Source organism: Pongo pygmaeus, chromosome 3, assembly GCF_028885625.2.
Source record: "Pongo pygmaeus isolate AG05252 chromosome 3, NHGRI_mPonPyg2-v2.0_pri, whole genome shotgun sequence".
Classification (NCBI taxonomy): Eukaryota; Metazoa; Chordata; class Mammalia; order Primates; family Hominidae; genus Pongo; species Pongo pygmaeus.
The window spans coordinates 90,654,153-90,671,064 of record NC_072376.2 but is presented as its reverse complement, the minus strand read 5'-3'; the positions used below and the strand labels follow the sequence as shown (position 1 = coordinate 90,671,064).

At 37.8% G+C, this 16,912-nt stretch overlaps 1 protein-coding gene across 1 annotated transcript in view; it reads right to left on the bottom strand.

Annotated features, from left to right (window-relative positions):
* FRAS1 (Fraser extracellular matrix complex subunit 1) overlaps window positions 1-16,912 on the bottom strand; it is a 466,621-nt gene that overhangs the window by 130,603 nt on the left and 319,106 nt on the right. The window contains exons 30-32 of the mRNA XM_054485882.2: window positions 12,616-12,769; window positions 5,660-5,838; window positions 498-614 (exon numbers count right to left, since the gene is read on the bottom strand). Of these exons, the coding sequence (XP_054341857.1) occupies window positions 498-614; window positions 5,660-5,838; window positions 12,616-12,769 (450 nt within the window). The remainder of the gene's footprint in view (window positions 1-497; window positions 615-5,659; window positions 5,839-12,615; window positions 12,770-16,912) is intronic.

Sequence of the window (16,912 nt, the reverse complement as noted above, 5' to 3'; positions counted from 1 at the left end):
CCCAATGTGTCCCCAGATTTTCACTTGGATAATTGCTATTTTATCTTTCTGGATTCAGCATTGACAGAACCTTCTCTAGGAAACTTTTACAGTGGAAAGTTTCTCATAGGGCTTCTAGAAGATGGAATAATAGTTTCTCTGCTAGGTGGTGCTATAACTGGGGGACCAATGATACCCAAATATTGATTTCATGGACACAAGCCTGAAATTTCCTCCAAATTTTCAAGGAAGGCCCCTGGAACATCTGGAATACTGTAGAAAGGATAACAGCGATGGATGGGAGGTCAATACGGATTCCGCATAACCTTCCTTTCACTCTGGGAATTTTAAGTTCCTTTCTCAAGTCAATGAGAAATGTGATCACTAGGTTTTTTGGCCCCCGAGTCTGTGATCTGGGCCAGGTACTTACTGTATACAAAACCAGGACACTATCAAATCCCATCAGCGTGCTGTGTGCCTCCTCTAAGTGGAAACCACAAGCCTCCCACCCAACTCACAGTCATATGGAGAGATGCTTCCAGAGACACTTTAGGTGCTTCAGGTGTCTGTGGTAAGATCGCGATGTTGAACATGCGGCTCTCCAGGCGGGTCTGGGCATCGGAGGCACTGGACACCTGAAAAGAAGGTCATCCTGGTGAGCCTCTAATCTTCTATTGGGCAGAGCATTCCTTCTTTTAAGCCAGCTATCTTTGAATTCTATGTGCTCCTGCGTTACAACTCTCATTCTGCCCTTCATATTTTAATACTGATCTTTTACTGATTCATATTTTAATATTGATCTTTTACTGATTTCATTTTAGGCAAAGCTGAAAATGCAGGAAAGTATAAATAAGCAATAAAAAATCATCTAGAATTTCACTACCTAGAAATAGTGAACATTCATATGTTGATATTTAACTTGTTTTATATGCACACATATCAATTGCATATTATAATTTTTTACTTACAATGGTATGATAGTTTGCTATATCATTAAACATGCTAGAAAACATAATTTTTGAGAACAATATGTCTTATTATGAGTATGTAATATGATTTGTATTCCATTTCTTTCATTTTTAACCAGCACAGGTAAGTGATAGGTAAGTAATAAATCTCAGCCTCATCACTGCAGGGCAAGATTAGTAACATTCACAATTAGTGTAATGGTCACAAAATAAACTTTTCCCTGCTGCAAAAACCTGAAGAATGTTGCTTTTTCTATGCAACTTCTCCCTCCTCATCAGTTACTGGACCGCCCTCTTAAACCTTCTTTCTCTCCATTGTTTGCTAAGCCATGTGTGACATGTGGAGTTGCATTAATTCCATATGGCAGGGGGCTGAGTTCTATCAATTCTGAGAAAAAGAGGCAGGGATAGCAGCCCTTTCTCTATGTCTTTAAAAGTTACTCCAACAGAAAGCCTGTCTTCTCTGTCTTTATCTTGATCACATCAGATGCCTGGGATCAAGTCTCAAAATACATGTTTTTAAGGAGATATAGCATCACTGTAAATTATCTTACCAACAATAACTATAATTCACTCATTATCTATTATGGGCTCAGCACTGCATTAGCTACTTTTCAAGGGTTCTCTTAGTATCCACAGAGTAGATATTATTATCCCCTTTTTTACAGGTGAGGAACCTGAAGGTCAGAAAATTTAAGCAATGTGTCAAAGTCACAAAGCCAACAAGTGGCAGTATTTAACCAGATCAGTCAGGTTTATGATCATTCCACTGACCCAGATGACTCACTTTGGTAGCTTTAGGAAATTAGAAAAGGGGTGGCAGAGGGGTGGGGTGGCAGAATATATTCTATCTTTTGAAGAAAAATAACCAAACATTGAATAGGTAGTGAAATGTGGTCATATTACTGAGCAAGTAAATCAATCTAGTAAAGACACTGATAGGAAATGTGTTGGTCTTTTTTGAACCACATTTCCTAAGGCTGTGTCAAAGTGACCTGAATATACCCAAACCAGGGCTCCTTCCCACACCAAAAAATGACTCTGAATGTGCATGCTTTCTTTGCACTATGCCATGCTCTATTTTCTAATCCCACTAGCATTACATATGTCCCAAATCTGAGATGCAAAGTAACAGATAGGATCCATTGACGGCTCATGACAGCACATCAACATTAAAATGGCATTAAATCCATGCAAATTGGCTGGATGCGGTGGCTCACACCTGTAATCCCAGCACTTTGGGAGGCCGAGGTGGGCGGATCACTTGATGTCAGGAGTTCGAGACCAGCCTGGCCAACATGGTGAAATCCTGTCTCTACTAAAAATACAAAAAATTAGCTGGGCATGGTGGTGGGCACCTGTAATCCCAGCTACTCGAGAGGCTGAGGTAGGAGAATTGCTTGAACCTGGGAGGTGGAGGTTGCAGTGAGCCAAGATCGCACCACTGCACTCCAGCCTGGGCAACTGAGTGAAACTCTGTCTCAGAAAAAAAAAAAAAATCCATGCAACTCATTATACTGCATTTTCTGCTTTAAAGAAAAAAAAAGAAAAAAGGAAAAGAATTATTAGAAAAGGATTTGTTTAAAGTTTGAAATCCTTTAGGGACAGTAAAATGATGAATGGGAAAATTTGCTAACCACTTACGTTAGCACCTAGCTCTAGTGTCTATCTCATTTCAAATCAAAATATGAGGTATGCCTATAAAACAATAAGACTTTAGAATAAACATGCCAAAACTTTTACATCAGGAGAACATAATCCCAGAGAGTTGTTTCATATTTGCAACAAAGATGCTGTCAGCGTTCAAAATGCATATTTTGGAATGCCTTCAGACAAAGTTTACAAATCATACAGGAACTCTGAGCCCATTATTCCATAATTACTCCCCACTTTAACCCAAAATAATCACCACTGTTTTTCTCACCAGACCTTAGTCTGACTTTTGACTATTTAGCTATATTTTTTAATCCACTTCCAAAAGATGATACACTGCCATTATGGAGGATATTCTAAAGAATATCTCACACACTTTGAAGGCAATTTCACACAGGAGTTCTAAACACATTTTGAGCAAAATGTGTGAAGACTCTGTAAAGGGAACCACTTTGTAAGCAATAATGTTCATTCAACTGGATGTCTTCATCCAGTGAGTTTTTTTTTTAATCATTATTTTTTGTTATTTTATTTTTTATTTTATTTTTTTCCATATATGGCCAATTTGTTTTCAATGAAAGTGCCAAATAACTCCAGTGGACAGGGTAGTCTTTTTAATAATAATAATAAAGTATTTTTTATTATTTTCAAAACTTTATTTGCCTTATTTACTCAGTAACCAAAATACAAAAGCAATCAAATATTATTTTGAGCAGCTACTTAGATTCCCCTTCCAGGGAAGTGCTCCATATTGATAACATTCTCCTTCCTCACCCTACGAAGGCAAAGGCAGATCTGAGGATTCTAGTTTGCAGAGGTGACTTCTTTTGATCGAGGTCTTTGCCTTCATTCTGACTCATTCTTTGATGACTGCTGCAATCTCCAGGTGCTAAAAATGAAAAGTTAACTTGGGCAAAGGGCCCCCAATGTTTGCTCACTCATTGGACATTCAATGTGCTCAGGATAATCTCCTTTTAATGGTTTCCAAATTTATCTCAACCTGCTCTCTGGAAAAGCACATCTTTTACACAATATAAATTAGTCAGGCGATGAAGATGTACATGCCAGACATCAGAAGCAGAATGGATGATCATTTTAACAAGGTGAGCTGGGTGAGTTCAGCCCCAGCTGGATTCCTAGACAAAGGAAAAGACTCAGACTTTGAGAGGCCCTGACACCGCTTTGGCTGATCCTCATAAACATAGATATTTTCTCTGACACTTTACCAAATTCTTCTTGGTATTCATGCTTAAACATCCTTTCTTATTCTTAATTCCTTATTCCTTTGTATTTCTGTATGATTCTTTACTTCCAAATCGTGCTCGCCAGAGGTCTGCCTAATTTAATTGATCTTCAAAGAATCAGGTTTTGTATTTGTTTATCATTTTTAGCATTTTATAATTAACCAATTCTTCTGCTTATCTCTACTAATTCCTTCCTTTTGCTTTCCTTAGGTTTCCCTTGCAGTTCTCTGACTTCTTGAGTTAAATATTTGGTCCACGTATTTTAATGCTTTCTTGCTCAATAATAAGAGCTCAATTTTCTTCTGAGTACAATTTTGTCCATATGATTTAAGTTTTGACAGGTTATTTCCTCCTCATCAATATTTCTTAAGTGTTTGCTGTTTTGATTTTCTTTAAGGAATTTCCTAGTAATCATTTAAGAGACTATTTAAAATATTCCAAGTGGCCTGAATTTTTGTTTATCCTTTTATTATTAATTTATAATTTATAATTATATTTATAATAGCCAGAGAACATATGCAGTATAATTTTTCTTTTGTTTTGTTTTCTTTTTTTTTTTGAGAGAGAGGGTGTCGCTCTGTCATCCAGGCTAGAGTGCAGTGGCGTGATCATGGCTCAGTGCAGCCTCCACCTCCCAGGCTCAAGTGGTCCTCCCGCCTAGCTGCCACCATGCCCAGCTAATTTTTGTATTTTTTGTCGAGACAGGGTTTCACCGTGTTGCCCAAGCTGGTCTCAAACTCCTGGACTGACGCAATCTGCCTGCCTTGGCCTCCCGAGGTGTTGAGATTACAAGCGTGGGCCACCATGCCCAGCCTATGCAGTATAATTCTTGTTCTTTAATCTACTGAAGATCTCCTTATTGTCTGGTATTTGACCGATTTTTACAAATGGTAATAACAAACCCTTATATAATGCTAACTATCTGATATGCAGTATTCGAAGTACTCTAACTGCATTAACTCATTAAATCGTCACAATGATCCTATTTGACAGGCAAGGAAAATGAAGCATAGAAGTTTTTCTCAAGTCATTTGCCCAAAGTTGTGTAGCTAGTAAGTGGCAGAACTGACACCTAAACATGTTGAGTTTGGCTATAGGCCCATGATCTTATCACAAGATAGTAAGTGTTCCAAGAACACTGAAAACTAGAAGGTAAGATTTTTTTGTTCTCCATATAGTACTTTTATATTTTAAAGACTTTTTTTCTGAACACTTTGGCCATTATCTAACCTAAACATCTTGGTTGTGGATAACTCTGCTTGTAAAGATACACATATATCTGAACTGACAGATTAAAAAAACTCCTAATGCTATGAGTTATATTTTGTGGGGAATTCCACTGATATGGTTTTGCTGTGTCCCCATCCAATTCTCATCTTGAATCATAGCTCCCATAATTCCTACGTGTTGTAGGAGGGACCCGGTGGGAGATAACAATCACGGGGGCAGTTTACCCCATACTGTTCTCGTGGTAGTGAGTAAGTCTCACAAGATCTTATGGTTTTATAAGGAGTTTCCCTTTTCACTTGGCTCTTATTCTCTCTTGCCTCCCTCCACATAAGACATGCCTTTCGCTTTCCACCATGATTGTGAGGCCTCTCCAGCCACGTGGAACTGTGAGTCCATTACACCTCTTTTTCTTTGTAAATTACCCAGTCTCGGGTATGTCTTTATCAGCAGCATGAAAATGGATTAACACATCCTCCAAATGTGATTTCCTGTCAACTGCAGAAAATTACTCAAGTTGATTATAGATAAGAGTGATTGGATTATTGGATTCATCAGACTTCAGAAAAGTCAGGAAGCAGAGGGTACCTCGAAGCGGAAGGAGTCGCTCTGGGCTGGGGCTCCTGAGTGCCTGTACCATACGACGCCTTCATTGATGTCCTGCTGGGTGAAGGTGCTGGTGGGGGTAGCCGTCCTCCCATCAGGCAGGTGCTGCCCTTCATCTGCAGGGCTGTCTGCAGGCATATTCACTAGAAGGACCACCTCCCCTAGGAAGGCACAGGCCACACAGTTAGTGAGGGTCCCTAGGAAAAGTCAGAGCCCTTACCTCCTTTCCTACTACTCATTTTTTTTTTAACTAGAAAGAAATGACGTACTTCTTTATTTTTGTCTAAGGTGAAGGAGAGGATGTTAATACATAATTCAATGGACAGTATTGAATTCACCTTTAGAAACAGAATTCTCAGGCTTTCTGCTAAAAGAACTAAAAGTCATTCAAGGACAATTCATGTACGAAATTACTGACTTATTATCTATTAAAAATTACATAAGGAGAGCCAGATAGTAGCAAATACTATAGACAAATACTCAAATAATGGGCATTGAATGGATTCATTTCTATGCACAACTTTCTATGTAACAGAAAATGTTTTCCAGCCAGGAAGTTTTTGCTGAAAACATAATGGGAAATTAGTAACAATTCAGTGGAAAATTTTCATTAGAGAATTCTGTCCAATGATAGTAATACAGGTTCAATTTCTCTTATCGGAAATTCTTAGCACCAGAAGTGTTTCAGATTTCTGATTTTTGAATATTTGCATATACATAATGAGATATCTTGGATTCAGGACCCAAGTCTAAACATGAAACTCATTGATGTTTTATATACACCTTACACACATAGCCTGAAGGTAATTTTATATAATGTTTAAAAATAAATTTTATGCATGAAATAAGTTTTGGCCATAACCTTTCACATGAGGTCAGGGGTAGAATTTTCCACTTGTGGCATCATGTCAGTGCTTTCAAGCTTATGGATCTTGGAGCCTTTCAGATTTCAGATTTTTGGATTAGGGATGCTCAATTTGTAATAGCTAACAGTGGAAGACATATGGCAGGCACCCCACTATATCCAATGTGGTGATTCAAACCCAATTCCATTGCTTCCAGCTGAGTGAGCTTCCTTAAGCTCCATAAGCCTTCGTTCCTCATTCATAAAAAGAAAATAATAGTATATGCTTTACAGGTGCTTAAAAATAATGTTGGTCATCTTTCTTGACATAGTTTGGCTGTGTCCCTACCCAAATCTCAACTTGAATTGTATCTCCCAGAATTCCCACATATTGTAGGAGGGACCCAGGGGGAGGTAATTGAATCATGGGGGCCGGTCTTTCCCATGCTATTTGCCTGATAATAAATAAGTCTCATGAGATCTGATGGGTTTATCAGGGGTTTCTGCTTTTGCCTCTTCCTCCTTTTCTCTTGCTGCCGCCATGTAAGAAGTGCCTTTCTCCTCCTGCCATGATTCTGAGGCCTCCCCAGACATGTGGAACTGTGAGTCCAATTAAACCTCTTTCTCTTCCCAGTCTTAGGTATGTCTTTATCAGCAGTGTGAAAATGGACTAATACACTTCTCATTAATTCTATTTAATTATTCTGAATGATGCCATTATTGTCTTCATTTTACAGATGAAGGTCTTTAGGTTCAGAGTTTAACAATGTTAGAAGTTACACAAATGTTAAGTTGATGAGCTGGGATTTGAATCTGATCATGAAGCTGGTCATGAAGCTCTGTTACCAATCATCATTATTTTGTGAACATATACCAGTATTTACACTGTTAAATAACTTATCATGTTTTCTCCTCCTTCATTCTTTAAACTTTATTGAACTGAGGCAAGGAAATCTAAATCTAAAGACCACCATCACCAGCAATCTGTTTGTACTGCTTGTTCTTCACCTAAAGCACCTTCGCCTTCACCTACTATCTTCTTAAAGTGAGACTGAAAATACAGAGGTGTTAAAGAAGCAATTAAAATTTCACAGGAGACTATGCCTTCAATTGAAGACCAAACAGAAGAATGGATGAACTGCTGCAAGCAGAAGCTATATTCTCATGAAAATGCATCTAACAATAAATCTGAAAGAAGCCACCCTAACACTCTGATAGTGGGAGGGAGAGGGTGAGGAAGAGGGAGAGAGAAAGAGAGATGGACAGATAGAGTGTCAATTTTTAAAATATTCTATAGGAGAATACTCGAATCTTAATACACTAAACACTAGACATATTGGGCAACTGATGGCACGTTTGATTACCCTAGAGAAATTTGTTTTCTTACTCAATGCAGACACTCATTCTAATATTTATATGCACTAAATTCAAGTTTAGAACAAGCATAATATTCTGGATGGTAATGAAATACCAAAATAAGAGAGAAACATGACTACACTACTCTTTATATTATCATATGTAGAATCAACTCACTGTAGTTTTCTTTCTTGTATTATAACTTATTTGTACTCAAGTAGAAAAAATTCCATTACCTTTCTCTCCCTGGTTCAACTTCCATTCCTAAGATGCTGTCAATAAACATAGATTTCTAGGATGTGCACTGTTTATGAATGTGAGTACAGTTGCAAAATATTGTGAAAGAAAATTTCCACAATGAAAATGTGGAGAGTAGAAAACATTCAAATGCTGATTTCCTAGTTATTCTGCTTTTATGATTAAAAAGCAAGGCAGAATTTTCCTAATAAGCCCTAATGAAACAAACCTAAATTTTTATGTAAAAAATCACTTTCATGTCATACAGATTAACAGGAATTGTAAGATATTTGCTAATCCCATTAATTTTAACTCAATAAATATTCACTGAGTACCCATTAGGTACGAATGACTGTGGTAGGCCCTTCAGGAATGGAGGAATTCAAAGCTAGGCAACATACAGCTCCTACCCCAAAGATTAGCCCCATAAGCAACTGAGAGTCACTGTGAGTTTTCCAGTAGGTGAATGACATGAATCGATTTAGAACACACAACATGTGGTCAGAATATAGAAAGCCTATAAGAGTTGAAAGTCCTGTTAAAGGGGCTGGACTTCATTCTATAAAAGTGGTAACAAAAGTAGCTAAGATTTATATAGATGGTTTGACCAATTATAAGACTACTGACAAATCCAGAGGAGAGATGGGAACGTGAACTAAGACAACAGAGATGAGACTGGAAAGAAACACAGATGCAAGAGTAACTGAGGAAGTGGGAGCAATGGAACTTGACAAATGTTCCTGTGAAGGATGACAGAGGAAGGCATCAACGAGAATCACCTATTGGGATGGATGACTGGATGCCACTACTAGCCATCAATCATACAGAAGGAGGAGGGGGTTGGAGGGAAGATGAAGGGTTCAGTACTGGACATGCTGAATACAGGTGACAAGTCCATGAGTGGACAAGGAGAAATATCTACCTATTGTGGGATTCTCTGCAGAGGGGTGAGAGCTAACCTTTTTTTTTTTTTTTTGGAGTACCTCACCTATGCTTTAATCATAATATGACTACAAAAAGATAATATTTTAAACATGAAAACCCAAGTTTAAAAAACAGAAAATGGTCTCTATTGGGGATTTCCTTTATACTGAAGTCAATATTTTAACCAATAATTTTGAAGGGAAGATTTAGTAGGTATTAAGAATTGGAATATCATTTGAATCTCCATGAATTATTTTGAGATTGAGATCATTCATATTAATGTATCTTACATTATGATAAATAATTTGGAATTGCCAATGCATTAGGTTAAATCAGATTCTCCGTCAAATGATTCTCAAGTTACTTCATTAAAACCATCTCATCATATCTACTTTCAAATCTAAGTAAGTAGCTACAGATACAAGTATTAATCAAGTTGTCTAAATTTATACAGATACTCCTTGAGTTCCAGTGGTTTGACTTATAATTTTTTGAAGTTACAATGGTACAAAACCATTGTTTTTCACTTTCAGTACAGTAGTTAATAAGTTACATGAGATATTTAACAGTTAATTATAAAACATGCTTTATGTTAGATGATTTACCTAACTCTAGGCTAATATAAATATTCTGGGCACATTTAAGATAGGCTAGGCTAAGCTATGATGTTCGGTAGGTTAGGTGTATTAAATGTATTTTCAATTAACAATAATTTCAACTTACGATGAGTTTAACAGGGTGTAAGTTGAGGAACATCTGTATCTGAAAACAGTGGTGAGTCTGCAAGTGGTTGAACTCAGGTCCTTCATGCACATACTATACAACAATTTACATTTGGTTCTGTTTCAAGGCGTCAGCTCTTCACAAAAAGCCCAAAGTCCAGCTTGAACTTTCTTAAGTGATGAGGGAGTACAAGGTAAAGTCTCCACAAATTTACGTAATTGGGACTGACGGATGCAAGCAGATTTGTGTTAAGTTGACTTCTAGTTCCCACCACCAATTTCACTCTTGAATGGTTTCTAGGTAACGTGATTTGATTATTACTAATAGGGGGCTCTGGATACATGGAAAGATCATGTTCATAGGAAGAAGTTAATTATAAGACTTACAGCAGGAAAGCATCATAATAAAGCCTATGTGATATTTATCAAACTGAAATGGCAAACTTTTATCTGCTTAAAAAGACATTTAATTTAGCGTTGTTTTGTTTAAGACTTAATGGAATATGGGGTTGTTTCTAGGAAATTTGGGGGTTTAATTTTTTGTCTTTTACTAATGAAGATAAAGGTAGAGAATTTAATACATCAAAAGAGTCATAGATTTTTAGAGATGAAAAGGACCTTAAAATATCTAGCTTAAAATCAGTAGTTGAAAGTACGATGAGAACAGGAAACTTACTAATTACAAATGGAAAAATAGTAACTTTAGAGTGGAAAAATCTGGTAGACACCACTTTAACCAAGTGATCAAAGTTAACATCACCTGTCATAAGACGCAGTGAGATTATGTACCTCCTGATGATGCACTGAGAAAGGGGGAAAAGCACAACCTTAACCCAATCATGAGAAATCATCCTCAGACTAACACAAATTGAGTGAGAGTCTACAAATATCTGACCGGCACTCTTCAAAAGAGTCAGCGTCATAAAACACAAAGACAGAGGAAGTGTGTGTCACAGATTGGAGGAGACCAAGAAGACGTGGCAAATAAGTGTAATTTGAGATCCTGTATTGGGTCATAGAAAGGGCATTGGTGGGAAAACTGGCAAAATTTGAATAAGGCCTGTGAATTGATTAATAGTATCATATCAGTGTTAATTTCCTGGTTTCAATAATTGTTCTATAGTTATAAGATGTTAACATTAGGGGAGGATAAGGGTATTCAAGAGCTTTTATTCTGTTTTTGCAACTGTTTAGTCTAAATGGTTTTTTTAAATTTTTTTAATGTTTACCCTAACTTCTCAAAGAAACCTATGGCACAAGACCTTATACCTGCCGTTTTCAAGGTTACATAGCTATAATAAATGACATCTCAGCTAGACTGACCATTTTATAATTATAATACCAATTGTCGATTAGATGGCTTTTCAATGTCTTTGTGGACATCGGAATTATTTTTAAATTAAATAAAAGTTAATTTTTTTCTCCCTACAGAAAATATATAATTAAAAAAATCTGACAGCCCACAGGAAAAACAGATTATTCTTCCTCTGCTATTTAATATGCCAAGTGAGTCTTTATTTTTAATGGCTATAATTTTCATTTTCACATGATCAATTTAGTTATTTTAAAAAATCTACCTGTTCCTTTATTTTTGTATCATGTTGTTATTTCCACACAGTTTCAATTCCTTCTTTTATGTCTTTTAATCATTTTAAATCTGCTTATTTCATAGTTTTTATAAGACTGTTACTTTATTTGAAATTCTTGGGGTTTTAATCTTCTTGCTCGTTTTGGTTATGGTACTACAGATTATTTCCTCCCATATTCCATAATTTTAAATTCTGAGCTTCAGTGGTTTCTTCTGAGAATCCTGTGTAGCTTAGCAGAGACTGGGCCTTCTGTGGTAGTTTCTATTAGTTTCAATAAAGAACCCAAGACATATCATTGGCCTGAGATTAATTTTCATAAAATACCTCAGCTTCAGGTTTCTTAGACAAGACACATGGTCTAATTTAACCTGAGATTTACCGGAAAAATAGGCCTACAGTTCTGAATTTTCACCAGGCTTTTTTTTTTTTTCTACTCTGACTCCAAGAAAGAGGCAGATTTCTCTGCCATGTCTCTGTGCTGATGAGCTTCTTGTTTCTACTCTGTCCCTTTAATTGAAGGCATGTCCTTCCAGAGTCCTGGCTTTATGCAGCATCTTAATTCCAATGCTCTGTCTCTGCATGGACATTAAGTCCCAAGCCCCTAGGTTATTGAGACATTCACAACCCCTTTTGGAGAAGCTATGCTATTAAGCTCATGCAATAACTGGCCTTCAGTGCCTTCTTTGTTGCTGGCACCCGGAGATTTCTCTCTATCCTTGGGAAGTCAGCTACGAACACCTTATAATTCTTGTTATATTTTATCCAGCATTTCTGGGTGATGATAATGGTAAATTTCTCAGGTTTTCATATTTGACTATCTTGCTGGAAGTAGAAGTAACACTGGAGAACACTGAAAAATGTTTTCATGTTATTTTTATAAGTCTCATTAAGAAGAAGTCTACTGATATTCTAAAAGGCATATAAGGCAGAGTTTGAGAGCCTGACCTTTGAAATTAAACTGACGTATATTAGTTAAGTGACTTGCAGCAAGCTACTTTACCCAGTATTTTTACCTGCAAAATGAAGTTGTTTTAAAACTTAAATTTTAGGTGTTACATATAACGTGTTTATAAACTTTAGTACACTACCTAGTAAATGTGTTGAGTGTGATAGCTGTTATGATTATTCTGTTTTTAAAGGGGATTTGTAAGGTATTAGAAAGCTCAGTTCATTGGAATTGCAATCTTGCCACATGGCACTATACAGTAGCAAACCCTAGACTGCTGAATGCAACAATGAAACCATGCCAAAGGAAAAAATAGTTACCAAATTGGGGGTAGTCTTGTGTAATCTTGTAGATGATTTCTTCAGCACTGGCACCAGGAGCCTCAGCCTGTAAGATTCTGTTGGTGATCTGCAGCATCCCCCCTTCTGGAACCCACACCATCGAATTAGCCACAAGCCGAAGACCCCTATCATTCTGAAATAAAAATAAAATGCAGAATTAGGTCCAAGCAAAGTAAGAATATATCAATCCTTAAACACATAAGTTATCCAGTTCTATTGTTGTTAAAGATTGTCTAATAAGACAGAGAGAGATTCACAGCTTCAGAGTCACTCTACAGACTTTGTATTATATGTAGACATGCATATTTATCTATATATTTACATATGTATATATCCTGCTTTTTCTTTTAGTTTATCATGAACCAACAACTTATTTAGAAAGACTAAGTCTCTCCATTTCTTTCTTTCATCTATCCATCAACCTGTCTTTCTATCCTCTCCACCCACCCATATTTAAGAATTATTCATTAAGCACCTATTATATGCCAGCTCCATTGCTAGAGGCCTGATATATACAAGATGTCTGAAGCAAAACTTTAACGTCAGAACTTACAGTCTAGTGGGAGAGATAGACACATAAATAATTAGGATGCTTCACGATTAATGCTCTATAAGAAGCTTGAGCAGGGAGCTGTGGGAGAATAGAGGAAGGAAGCCGCAGGAAAATTTTCCTAAGAAAAATAATTTCATTTTGAATAACAAAAAAATTGGATTTCTAAGTAGAGACATGGTGAAACATATTCCAGACAGAGGGCCCAGCTTAAGCGAAAGCAAAGATGTGAGACAGTGCACTGAATATTTCATAAAATGCCCAAGTGTCTGGTGCCAGTAGGGCTCAGGGAGCCAGGTGGGGGAGTGGATAAAAAGTGACACTGTCTTATGGAAGGTTAGTAGAAGATAGAAGCTATGCTAAAAGTCTCAATTCATCTCATAGGCACTGGAAAGTCAACACGAGTCTCCAGGGAAGAAAATGGGATGATCAGATCCAGGTTTTAGAAAGACAGGCTCCAATGGCAGGAGATGGAAGTGACCAGCACTGAGATAAATCTAGAGCTGAAGATTCCTTTTAATGGCTCAGGGGAGAGAAAATGAGGGCCTATGAGAGGGTAATTGCAGTGGTAAATCCAATGGTAAATTCATCGTAGACAGCAATAGATTCTGGAAGCACCACAGAAGCAGAACTGCCAGGACCTGATGGCCAATTGAAAGTGAAGCAACAACAGTTAGGAGTAGCTGGCTGGAAGGAATCACCTATTCAGCACTCCTGAGAAGGCAATCATTTTAATTACTAAAGCTAATATCATTAAAAGTGCTGCCATTCCTGCTTTGCAAGGCACACACCCTCTTCCAAAGCCTCATAATTGACATTTTCCACAGAATGAGACTAAGGACGCTGCCAGTGTTCAGTTTTCAAACTTCAAAAATTAACAAGTCTGATATTTTAACATAGGGCATTTTAGAAGGGATGGTTTTCTATATTATTATTACTTTCAAATATGCCAATAAATGGAACACAGCAAACACCACTCCCAGGAGAAGAATACTCTGAAGAGAAAACAACATCTATTCTTTTGCTCACTTGGCCCTTGAGCATCTCACTTCTCAGGAGTCAGTGATGGCCACTGTCATCATGTATACACCAGGAAGCTGAGTCAAACAGCGCCCATGAGAACAGCAGCAAAGGCACTTTCTAACCTGATTGGTGCTCAGGGCAAAATCCCAGAGAATATTCTCCTTTCTCAGTTGACAGCATATTATTTATAAGACATCAAAAACGTATAAAAAATTCTGAGGGAAAAGGCTCTATTAACTCCAGCAGTCTTGTATACCATGATATACTTGGGCCCAGGTTTTTTTTTGAGACAGAATTTTGCTCTTGTTGCCCAGGCTGGAGTGCAATTGCATGAACTTGGCTCACCACAACTTCTGCCTCTTAGGTTCAAACAATTCCCCTGACTCAGCCTCCTGAGTAGCTGGGATTATAGGCGTCTACCACCATGCCTGGCTAATTTTTGTATTTTTAGTAAAGACGGGGTTTCACCATGTTGGCCAGGCTGGTCTTGAACTCCTGACCTTGTAATCTGCCTGCCTTGGCCTCCCAAAGTGTTGGGATTACAGGCGTGAGCCACCATGACCAGCCCAGGTTTCTTAATTGTTAGAAATCTTTCTAATAGCAGCAGCCTACTGAACTTTGATTTTGGTTATGGAGACCAGTCATATGCCAACAACCACTTTATTAGACTGAGTAGGCAATGTGGTCTTTTCAGATTCTACGCAAGTAGGCAGTGTGACATGAATGCATGTTCCCAGATGGCTTGCCTACTATATCTCCATCTTGGCTGTACTTATCAACACAATTCTCTATAATTCCTGTGTGAGTGTAACTTTTTAGACAGCACACCTTGTGACTCAGTGTGCAGAGACTAGCAGCACCTGGAAGCTCATTAAGATGTTCAGAATCTCAGGTCCCATGACAGACTTTCTGAATCAGAATCTGTACTTTGAAAAGATCCCCAGAAGCTGTGCAGACATACTAAGGCATGAAAAGCATGGTCCAAGGTACAGATCACAATGGTTCTAGAATGGGTGTCCTGAAGGTTCACAGCTGAGCCTTTTAGAATATTAATGTCTATAACAGGGTAATACATATGCCTCCATTTCTGAATGATTTTTTTTGCAGTATATAAGGAGAAACAGATAACACTATGAAAAAGAAGTATTATTCTTGGAAATCAGCAAGATGGCAGAATAAGAGATTCCAGCTCTAAAACCTGCACAGAACACTAATTTTCACAACCATCTGCAGATGACAATACCTTCATAGGAGCCTGGGGTCTAGCTGAAAGTTTCCAGTACCCCAATGGAGTAAAAGAAAAAAAATCAACAACAGATGCATTGAAGAGGGTAAGAAACACAGTTTCATTTTACCCTAATACTCTCCTCCAGGTATGCACAACTCAAGGCCAAGAGAGACCACTTCAGCCCATAATTTCTCCTACAGAGGAAAGTAAGATTGACATGAGTGCCCAGCTTCCCCAGGCTTGTGGGATGCTGCCTAAGAGATCCATTTCTGTCTCACCCCATCCAGAACACTGAGGGGATTAATATGTATACACAGCTGTCTAGGGACAGTAAGGAACAGGGAAGAGAAGCAGAGCCTTACAGTAACCATTGTGTGGCTCTCAACAAACAGCTGCAGATCATACTAACTGGCTAATGGGCTCCACCAAGAGCCATGCTCACAAATCCTGTAAGATACCTCACCTGCAGATACACACACTAGCTAACAAGTACCCCATGACTCCATGCACCCCCTCCCATAGCCAGCACCCCACACTTCCCTGAAGAGAGTACATTCAGGCTCTTCAGAGGGTGCACATGAGCCCATGCAGACAGCAAACACACACATCAACAATCCCCTGACTCTGCTGAATTGGGTAGAAGGCACGCAACCTTGATTACTTCAGGGAACTGACATGAGGAAAATAAAAAAAGGCTCTCAGCACCCTGCTTGATGGTGCCAGATCAAGAGGAGGCACACAATCATAAGACTTCCCCTGAAGGGGGAACAAGAGGAGTGAAACAGGCACATCCAGAGAAGAAGTTTGAGAAAACCTTCAGATCTTTAGTTTGGTTGACTAGTAAAGGTCTTTCTCTCCTGAAGCCAGGCAGTAAAGGCTGGAGTAGGTAACCACTTTTTCAAATGCAAACACAGCAATGCAAGCCTTCAAGAAACATAAAAAGGAAACCAAGAAAACATGATACCACCAAAGGAACAAAATAAAGCTCCAGTGGCTGACCCCAAAGAAATGAAGATGTATGAACTGTGTGACAAATAATTCAAAATAATCATCTTAAAGAAGCACAGTGGACATCTTAAAGAAGCACAAGAATCTTAAAGAAAAGTAGATGACTAAACAAAGTCAAGAAAACCACACATAAACAAAATTAAAGGTTTGACAAAAGACAGAAATCATAAAAAGAACACATCAAATTCCAGAGCTGAAGAATACAATGATTGAACTGAAAAATTCAATAGAACACTTCAACAGCAAACTCCATGAAAAAGAAGAATGAATCCATGAACTCAAAGACAGATCATTTGAAACTATCCAGTCAGAGGAATAATAACAACAAAAATAAAAAGGAATGAACAAAGCTTACCGAACTTATGGGACACCATCAAATAAACCAATATAACCTATTATGGAAATTCCAAGTGAAGCAGAGAAAGAGCAAAGGGCAAAAAGCTTATTTAAAGAAATAACAGAAAGCT